We start from the raw sequence: 11,007 nt of genomic DNA, 5'->3' as shown, positions 1-11,007 counted from the left end.
ATATTTTATTTTTGCTTCTCAATTTCTTTTTTCTTTTTTCTTTTTTTTTTCCCGCATGCATTTCTTGTTCTATTTAAATACAGCACTGAGTTCTGTTGCATTTGAAAATTTTTTCCTCTTGCAGGTTGTTGAGAATCGTGTGCAACTGCTTGTAGAATTGGAGGAGTTAGATTTAGCTGAGAAATCGGAAGTGAATTCTCTTATTGAATCTTTGATAGTATCCCAAAATGATAAACTCATGTTCATGCTCCACACTTTAGTCTAGGTTTATGAGTATCTCTTATTATTCAATTCATATTCATGCTATTTTCTAGTGAAGGCTGACATGTCTTTGCATTCAACTGATTTTAGAGTTTGAATGTTCTGGTATCATAACTGCTTGATCTCATTGGTTATTTTAGAAAAAATATAATGGTATTTACTGTTGAAATAATACTTTTTTTTTGGTCTTATCAACATGAGCTAAACCAGATAATCAACATGGAAAGTGGAACCAAAAATTTCTTGCTATTGGTTGAAATCTGAGATCTTTTACTACCTATATAATTTAATGAAATTTTAGGCTTGTGTTTGAAGCAAAAGGAATATCTGGCATATCAGTAAGTTTTATCTGTTTTGATTTTTGATATTACAATTTACAGTTTTATGCTTATGCCTCATTTCTCCAATTATTTCTGATTGCTGCTTGTCATATACCTTAACAATCACTAGATATTATGGGAAGACTTCACTTGCCTGGATATATCCCAATGCACCCTGAACAAGACTATTCTGCATGTGGCTGCAAAATACTTGGATTCAGATATATCTGAATGCCTAGGACAATTTCTTGGTCTAGGAGTGAAAGTAAGTTTGTTTTTGTTGTCTGTTTAATATCTAGACTACAATTATCAAATATATTTTGCTGCACCTGGTGTATTTTTGTTTCCTCAATGAGAATCTGTAGTTTTCATCTAGGCTTTTTTCTTCAGCAAACATATGGTGTAGAAAGCATCTGAAGATATTTTGTTGTCAGGCAAATATATTTTGCTGCACATGGTGTGTTTTTGTTGCCTTGATGAGGATCTATACTTTTCATCCTGGATTTTTTTTCTTAGGCGAACATTTGGTGTAGAAAGCATCTAAAGATGACACTGATGTCAACAGAGGATTCTGAAGAAGAGGAACACAGTAGCATTTTCTATCAGGTAAACAAGTCTGAAATTATAAAAGGATGGGATGACAAAATTTTGGACTGTAATTGTATTTATAGATCCACATCTCATTCAATAAATTGTTCTCTTGACTCGTGATTTAGGTAAATTTTCTTTCATAAAAAAACCAAGGAAGGCAAACTGTGCACCATATGATATGCTAGAAGGCAAACAATTCACATGGCAATGCATACAGGCTATGTTTGTTTTATTGTTTAGAATCTTGACCTATTGGAGACTTTCTATAGAAATTTTCTTTTGATGGTTCCATCAATGCTATATTTTATTCTTTAGAACTATATTGAATCTCATGTATGTAAATCAAATTGAGGTTGTTGAGATTATTCTATAGTTACTTTGCAAGTCTGCATCATGTTCTGATGTTCCAAAATTTGATGTTCCAAGATTTTGATTCTTATGAAGAGCTATTTGTGCTATGATATTAAATGTCTTATATGTTCAAAAACAGGGGCTCTTTATTGTTACATGTGATTTTGACAAAGTTTTAGTATGTTCATTCAAGTTTAACTTGCGGTTGAAGCTTGACAGCCTCTGTATTCTCCAAAAGTTTTTCAGTCCTGAACATATATGATTGCTTTAGTGTTGATTCGACAGGGATTACAAGCTTCTAATTCATTTTATTAGATGTTTGCAGTTGAAACATTTCGAGTCTTGTCCCCTTCTCTACATTTTTCTCTGTTCCGTGACAACCAAAGATGGAATGGGTTTGTCCTTTGTTTGGGACATGTCTATCTTCAATATGGACAAGTCATATGATTATTTTTGGTTATTTTTCCAATTGGTTGAGGGCTTTCATGTGTAAAACGCTTTTTGCAATCTGTTTCAGATTATGCTTTCAGACTCTTTTTGCTTCCTGAAGTATCTTTCTACCTTTTTGAAATCTATTCAAATGTAATTGCATCATGTGTTCTTTGACATCTTTTAACTTCACTTCAGTTGCTTTTGGATTTGCTGAGCTACTCTTCTGCTAGTTATTCAGCTTTTGCAAGATATCCCATATTGGGTAACAAAGAGGTGATGTTAAGCCTTGGGAATTTCATCTCAGAACAGTTAAATCTGACAAAAGATTCAGTATCAGAAATAAAGGTAATGAATGCATGCATTGATTCTATCTTTGTTATAATTCCCCAATCTGAGTTCATAGTTCGCATGTTTCCTTTGGGAGATTTGTTTCAAAATTTTGATTTGTGTATGAATTTATTCGTTATATGGTTTTTCGAGATAAGATATATTTTCTAAAGACACAATTTCTGATGTCCATTTAATCATTTATGTGGATAAACCTCCAATGGTGTTTGTTGGCAATTTGCTGTTTTGTCAAGTGTCAGGCATGCCTTAATCGAAGAAGTAATTCTATTAAGAAAATCAAATTAGGTACCCTTTGTTGCGGCCAGGATAATCCTTTGTTCCAAAGCCCCGGGGTTATTTATGACTAGCCGATTAAAAATTCTTAGATGTACTAGTGTTGCGTCTTCGATGCAGTCATTGATTCTCCCGTGAGTTCACAATTTCCACTAGCAAACCTATTACCGATGAGGAAGGCATTTTTGTTATGCTGTTAATGCTTGTACTTGCTCTGCTATAGTAAATATGATAGAGATAATGAAGTTTGTTGTAACGTCAATGACTGTTTTCTAGATAAACCAAGTGATTGGTAAAAATGATTGTTGTTACTATTTTGAGTTGACTTCTTTTGCTGGCTTGATGAGTGAAACTTGATATACTTTTGTGTGAATGAATTTTATTTATTTTTTATTTTTTAAAGCTCTGCCTATTGCTTGCTAACTCTCTTAATTGCTATCCAGAAGATTCATACTTTAGTTCCAGAGTTATTGAAGGGAGTACAGGTGGCACTCGATGCTGTGACTCGACTATGCAGGGTATATTCAGATGGTGTTAATTGGGATATCTACCTTTTGAAAACTAAAGAAGTTGAAAGCATTACAGACATCAAGGAGGCTGAAAATGCAGATCCTGTCATCAATATGATCAAATGTACAATAGAAAAGTTGTGTGAATTGGGTGTCCTTGCAGCTGACAATGGTGGCAGTCTTGTGAGTCTATTAAACATGTCATGGAAGGGTGTAGTTACATTGCTTCAGCTCGGGAACGGTGCTTTGGCAGCAAAGGTGAACATAGCAGGTGTTATTATGACCCTAATTTCACTGGCCAACGAGTCTTTAAGATGTGCAGCTGGGACTTGGTCGGCTTCACTAAAGGAAATGGTCTCTGTGTCTGAAGCTAAAAGGATTTACCTTCCTGTGAAATTTTATCTGATTAATGCTGTAAGAATTATTTCTCAATACCAATGTGAAGCACTTTCTCTATACAGAGATATAACACACTGTGTCATTATGATATTGACCTTTAGAATTTCGCTGAGTAAGGTAGAACCTTTGAAATCTGCAAGTGAAGTGTTAGCAGAAATTCTGGAGCCAACATCCCTACACTTACTCAATGGTCTACTAACTTCAGGTCAGGTGAAAGAAGAGCAAAAGTTCCATATTTTGGACTGGTTGTTCAGTAATGACAGTGATTTGGGATCTGTTGATGAAATTACAAATAATAACGATGGAAACAATTCATTACATGCAATATTTTCTGTAAATTCCAATGCTATGAACCAAGCAAAAGTATTGGACCTTGGTCGTGTTGCTTTATTTCTTCATCTTTTGAAAAGTGCTCCTGATCTAGAAGATGATGTCAGATTTGGAATTGCCAGAAAGCTAGGATGGCTTTTGGATATACTCATAAATGAAGAAGTATATTCTTCAATTATTGCCTTGCAAACTCCTGCTGTAAATAGTTCTGGCCAAAACCAGGAACTTGGTTACCAGCCTATGTTCTGTTCTGTACTTCATGCGTTGAAGACATTCATGATAGTAACATCTTCAAGTCCGGTTTGGGGCGAGGTAGAGTCATTCCTTCTCGAAAATCTCTTCCATCCTCACTTTCTCTGTTGGGAAATTATTACTGAACTTTGGTGTTTCATGTTGCGCCATGCTGATCCAGACATGATGAATGACATTGTTGACAAACTTTTCTCACTATTGAGACATACAGCTGCTCCAGAATCAGTATTATTTCCTAGTAGTCATCTGCGAAAAATTGCAAGATTGATCTGCATGTTTCTAAATTACGGTACAGAATTGATGGTTGATCGAGTTTACACTTCTGTTGTTGGCAATGACAGATCTCAGTGTTCATCAAGTGTGTATACAGCACTAATCATGGAAGGTTTCCCTTTAAATAGTCTCCCAGAAAAGACGAGAAGTACTGCAAAAGAAAGAATTATAACTGAATATTTTCACTTTATAGAGAGCATGGAAGAGAAGTCATCTGAACCATGTGTTTCTGGCATTTATGGTGCTCCAGTTTTTGTTCTCTCTGCTGCTTTGCAGTCTCTGTAAGTATATGATACTATAATACTTCAAGTTTAAATCTATTGAATCTTGCTGTCATGACTAAATTGAGTAAAATGCCAATGTTTATGCATAAAACATTCATTATTACATCTCATATCCTATCTTAATTCTTTAAATACATTTATGTTTCCTTTTGTTTTTACTTTAAGTATTTGTTAATTCTTTTTCATACATGTATAGCCAGGTCAGCCTATCTGATACTGAGATGAAAACTCTGAAGTACCTGGTTCCTATGATTCACAAGTACAAAAACTCCACAGACGACCAAATTAAAGATCATTACTGCAAGCTTCTAGGTGAATTGTTAGGCATTTTTTCTCACATGAACCATTTGTACTCATCTGATGATATGGAAGGAGTTATTTTGGAGCTTCAGAAGCTCTTTATCTCGAGGCCAGAAAAATCAGATGGTCAACTATTTTGGTGCAAACCTAACCTAGCTCGTTTCATGGGCGGTCTTGGTCATATGGATTTGGCAGATAGTGATGATAGTGCTCGGAGTTCAGCTGCTTGGGAATTGTATCACATGTTACTAAGGGAGCAGCACTGGGCATTTGTTCACCTGGCGATCTCAGCATTTGGATATTTTGCTGCTCATACTTCTTGTAATCAGCTGTGGAGATTTGTGCCACAAGATGCTGCTCTGTCTTTTGACTTGGAATCTGGAAACGAAGCTGATGAAGAAAGGTTTATGTCTGAGTTAAAAGCATTTCTTGAGAAGGAAATTGTGAAACCAAGATCCCATCAGTTAGAGTTGCTCGTTAAAGAAGGTCAAATGTTAAAAGAACTTGTTCAAAACAGTGGAAAGATCAATCCAGAGTCTATAGCATGTGATATGATGGAGATTGACGATGAGAAACATTTCAGTAGGAAAAGAAAATTTCCTGATGGAATCAACAAGGGAGTAGAATTACTGCAGAGTGGCTTGAAGGTTATGGGTGATGTTCTTTCCCAGTGGCAACATAATCAAGTTGACTCTACTGAAGTACATAGAACATTTTTGACTCATTTTTCTAGGGTTGAAGATGCAATTGCAGACTTACTTAGCCTGGCTGGTAGTGGCTAGGTGGCTGAACAATGCATGCTGAAATTGGTCAATGACATCTTGGCAGCAGTGGACTAAGTCAAAAGTTTGTGGTTCCAGAAGAAATTGTGCTCTAGCAAGGTATGAGCTTTAACTCTCATTCTTCTATTTCCTGATACATCTTGTTTGCATTGGATAGTGATAGTTACTGGTGTTCAATATATTAACTTCTACAAAAATGTGAACTGTTCATATTTGTATGTGAATTAAATTGTTCGATGATCAAAAGCTTTGTTGAATCAAACCTATGAGTCTGCCATGGCTTTACTTTTGAGTAAGTGTAAGAATCGAAGAACATAAGATCGACAAATTGTTGATTCTTTCAGCTGGCGATTTAGATCAAAATTGGAGGAAAAAAATCATAATTATTTACCATTTTAATCAATTCAAAACTAAATTAAAACATGCTGTTGCAGCCGAAACTTAACAGGCTGGGTACCTAACCTAATAAAAAGTTTCTCCCATATTCCCTAAAGTCTTACAACTACAACATAAGCCCCGAATAAAAATACTAAAATTCGAATCAAGCTTGCGCTTGTGTGTTGGACTGCATCACTTCCACGCCATTCATCATATGGAGTCATGTCAATGGCTTATTCTACAATGAACCGTCAAAGGTTACTAGCATGAACTCTTGAGTGCCTCCCTCTTGCAATTGGAACTTGGATATTTGCTTATTCAAAATGATCATGTTTGTTTTGTATCCAACTGCTATGTCATTGAGTGCCTACGACTAGCCAACTTGTTTGCAATTCATTTCCTTTAACTTAGGGTCCACTATATCCAATGGCATGCTGGAACTTGTACTCTCAAGCACTGAGGGTCATTGGTGTGCCCTACCATGCAATTTTCGTGCTCGACACTCCCTAGTGGCCCTTTCATCTTTTATCTGGTGTTGCCCTACAATGTCATCCTCGAAGCTAATGGACCTCATGTGGCAAGGTACCATAGCCTATTCGAAAAATAGTTCAGAAGATACTTGGAGTTGCCTTGAAATTTCATTCAGTTTAAAGTGTTACTCCTTTAATTTACATTTTTACTATAACTTTAAGTACAGATAGGAGTAGGGTATTTCAAATGTGAAACTAATCGATTATTGGGTATAGGATATATATTGAAATTTCTCCAATTTCTCTCCTGTTTAATTATTTCTCTCAATCTACATTAGGACACTTCTTCAAGAAGTACATATCCTGCCACTAGGTGCCCCTCAACACCTTTAGATTCAGAGGCGGACCTGCTTGTAGACAAGGAAGGTGATCACCTAGGGTTTCGCTTTTATAAGGGCCCCCAAAATAAATAATTACACATAGTTCATAAAAAATAACAAACAAAATAAAGCCCAATTGCTATCAGTTAAGCCAATTCAACTTCCAATTAGCAGACATACTAATTTTTAATTAGAATGTAAATGTTAAGTGTTTTTTTTTTTTTTTTTTTTTTTGTAGAAGAATTTAAATCTTAATTATATGAATATTTTAGCTCATGTTTGGGCTCCATGAACATGAGTTTTTGGGAGAAAATGTGTTTTGGAGTAATCATTTTTTAGAAAAATATATGGTAAAAAAATAATGAAAAGTTTTTGATTTATGCATGATATTATTTTATGGGAGAATGTGTAATTAAAAGAATTTTTATTTTTATTTATTTATTTATTTATTTATTTTTTTGGGGTAAAAATGGAGCCCAGATATGGTTAGTTATTGGCCCGTGTGATGCAAGTGACTTTTTGTAATGATGTATTCAATAGAGTTTAAACAAATCATCTATTTATTTATTCTTTCATTTCGGGATAATATAAATGGAAAAATGAAAACATACTTGTAGGAATTTGAATGAATAATTCATTAACTAAATAGGAAAAGTATAATAAAATGAAAAAAATTCAATTCAACACGGTAGTAACATTTAGAATATAACAATTTAATATTCAAACGGAAAGTTAAGAATTTAGTTTTAGTATCAAATAAGCAAACATAAAATGATTAGAAAGAAACATTTAGAAATAAGCTATGTAGGGATTAAGCTTTCATATGTAGCAGGCAATTTGTACACCATGAACATAGCAATTCATCATTGATGAGCTCAGAGACACATGTATCATCTATTTTGATTAGTTTTTCCCTTATAGTGTACACAATGTAGTACAAAACAGCGTATATGTCACCGTTTCGTCTTAAATTTGTACGCACTTGTCAATTATCATGTGAAGAATCGCGGACTCATACATTCTGCACAAATTTGGGTGGGAGTCTTCAAGCAAAGTTTCTGGGTACATACTACAAAATAATATGAAAAATGAATAAAACATGGAATCAAAAATTTAATCGAAAAGGGCAATCGTAAATTTATGTTTTGTGTTTATTTAAAAAGGAAATGACGTTGAAGGCAACGAAGTTAAAGAAGAGCTCGCAACTTTTCAATGTCCGTCATGATTGGCTGCCTATGTTACTCGAAATATAGGATTGTTTGTAGAATAAACTTTCAAAAAAGTCATCCTCATTTATTACTTCTATGGCAGAATGATCAAATATTGAAACATTGAATGAGAAATTTCAAATGTATTTAAACACAATAAAATAACCAGCTTGTGAGCCACGATGATGAATGCATATTTTTTTCATCTAGCAACAAGTTATACGTCATCATCTACTCTTTGATTGTATATAAAAAATTATTCCATAGAACTAGTTTACCAAGTTCATGTCCTGAATGGAGTACAAAACATTTAACATGTGACCATATAAATAATAATAAAAATTATGCAAATGATTTCTTAAGCATCGGTGCTTAGTTTATATTAAGCACCGGTGATATGATACATCATTTAATTAGTGAATTATTAAATACATGTGATTGATTCACCAATTATATGGTGTACTATATTACCGGTGCTGAGGAGATATGTGTGTGTGTGTGACACAATATTTAATTGGTAAATAAGTTAATGGTATGTCCCATATATTTAATGATTCGTCAATTAAATGATGTGTTATGTCATTGATGCTTAACATAAGCTAAGCACCAGTGCTTAGGATATATAACCTAATGATGACATGATATGTTGAAAGAAGCGTTGTGGTAAATCAACTCCACCAGATATGATGTTTGCACTACAAGAACTAGTTGGAAAAACTATACGTTGTTTAAAAAGAATTTACAAAAAAAATTACATTAAATGTTAAAAGATTTATCATCATTTAAGCATGAGTTATCTATACGTCATCTAACACATCATTGAGCACGAGTTAATAAAATTAACAGTTTGAAATACAAGTTTTAACATCCTAACAGCTCAGAATTACATTTAACAATTAGTAGTAAATAAAACAATAGACAAGATGCAGAGTAAGAGGACAAAAAATAAAACATGAATGCTTAAACTGAATAGTATTTCTAAATCTAATTGGAACTATAGATCTTATGTGTATATAAATTTTAACTATCATTATCCCCAATGTGTACTACAGAATTTTAACTCGAGTTAGAATCCGATCGATGCAATCAATAATAAAGAATAAAAATCAAAATGTGTTTTCTTTCTTTTTAATATAGTTCGTCAATTAATTGCAAAGATTAACTCGTTCCCTTGGACTTTACACTAAAGAGAATAGATGAAAATGCAGATATCAAATGTACAAGCATTTTCTTCACTAGTATTATCTATGAAGGAAAGTCTTGATCAAATCACAGATGGTTAAACCACTAAGCCCCCTTTCGGTCACTGATCATGTAGTTCAACTTTCATCAATGACTGTTTCAGTCATTGAATTTTTTTCCTCTATAAGTAGCCATGAATCCAATTCTTTTTTTCACACAATTCGACAACAACTCTCTCTTTCTCTCAATCTCTCTTGTGCTCAATTATCAATAATTATACAATACACATTCATTTTTACAATTTCATCATCTTCAATTTTAATCATTCAATTTCAATTCATTCAATTCTCATTTTTGACACTACATATTAAAAATTCACAATTTTAATTTCGTACTCTTTAATCAAGTCCTAGTGTATCATCTATACGGTATATTTTTAATTTCTTCACAATTTACAAATGGATCCATACTCATTTGTCGAGGGCTTGTTCGGTGTCGGGGGTGAATCACCTGCGATGTCGCAAAGTCAATATTAGAATCAGTTTTTCGGTCTAAACGAATTACCCATTCCTGAAGATATTCCAAATTTGGATGCAGAAGGAGGCAATACTCCAATTAATTTGAATAACGTTGATATTCCCAAAGTAGAACAAGAGGAGCAACCCGAATTAGACATTCCCAATGCTAGAGGGGAGCGAAAGGGAAAAAAGGGCAAAATGTTGGGATCATTTCAAATTGATTTCAACGAGTCGTGTTATCGATTCAGTCCCAGAGTCCAAAACAATATGTAAATACTGCCAACAACGATTGACATGGCTAAAAGGCATTGGTCCCACCCACCTCAACCGTCACTACAAAGCGTGTACGATTAAACATGGACTTCTTGAAGCTGGTCAACCACAACTGTAATTTGGTTGTCCAGGCGCCAATTCTACAACTCGCGCCCTCACCAAGTTGATGTATTCAGAAGAGAATCCTCGAACGGGAATGGTGAAACTTGTTGTTGGTGCTGAGTTGCCTCTTGCAATAACAAACAACCAATATTTCGTCTCATACGTTAAAGAATATCTTCAGTTGAGGTGTGTTGGGGTAAGTCAAAACAATAAAATATTTTCTTCAAACAAAACAACAATTGATTTTGAATTTGCATAAATATTGGGGTGTTATATCTTTAACTTCACATATATGGGAGGTAATTAATAAAAGTGCTTATATAGTTGTAACTGCACAGTACATAGACCCACTTTGGTGATGTATAAAAAAATTATTGCTTTTAAAATTATTGAATTCTCTCGTAATTCTAACAATATATATAATGCGATTATGACCATTATTAGAGAATATTGTTGCGAAAGTAAAATTCGTTCTTTTACATTCGACAATGCTAGTATTGATAAAGTAGTTATTGATAAATTATGTAGGGTATTGTAGCTTGATTTTGGTGGTTATTTGTTTCATATTCGTTGTGTGTGCCATATTTTAATATAACTTGTGCATTTCATGTGTCCCAATAAAGATTTGTTTGAAGCATATAAGACGGTGACATGAGGTGTCGTTATCAAGAAAAACAACATATCTTGTCGGGTACCTAGTGTTTGGATATTCGATTAAAGTTGGTAGATGAAATATGTAGAATGTTAGATCACGTTCAACATGTTTTTAATTTGAAGAAGAATCTCATTTG

General features: G+C 33.9%; 1 protein-coding gene across 3 annotated transcripts; it reads left to right on the top strand.

Moving 5' to 3' along the window:
• Positions 1-106: 106 nt before the first annotated feature.
• Positions 107-5,967, top strand: LOC111389483. Of its 3 annotated transcripts, none has more exons than XM_023014401.1 (6): positions 107-217; positions 712-846; positions 1,098-1,187; positions 2,151-2,300; positions 3,020-4,620; positions 4,820-5,967. In XM_023014401.1, the coding sequence occupies exons 3-6, from the start codon at positions 1,128-1,130 to the stop codon at positions 5,703-5,705; spliced, it is 2,697 nt and encodes an 898-aa protein (XP_022870169.1). In that variant the 5' UTR covers positions 107-217; positions 712-846; positions 1,098-1,127; the 3' UTR covers positions 5,706-5,967. The 3 variants fall into 3 exon arrangements, with proteins under 3 accessions (XP_022870169.1, XP_022870167.1, XP_022870168.1); XM_023014399.1 differs by having other exon boundaries at positions 131-599; XM_023014400.1 differs by having other exon boundaries at positions 131-846; positions 3,023-4,620.
• The last annotated feature ends 5,040 nt before the right edge of the window (positions 5,968-11,007 follow it).

The sequence above is a fragment of the Olea europaea genome, unplaced genomic scaffold (assembly GCF_002742605.1).
Source record: "Olea europaea var. sylvestris unplaced genomic scaffold, O_europaea_v1 scaffold5972, whole genome shotgun sequence".
Lineage (NCBI taxonomy): Eukaryota > Viridiplantae > Streptophyta > Magnoliopsida > Lamiales > Oleaceae > Olea > Olea europaea.
Note: the sequence above shows the minus strand (reverse complement) of the source record. Positions and strands in the feature narration are given on the sequence as shown.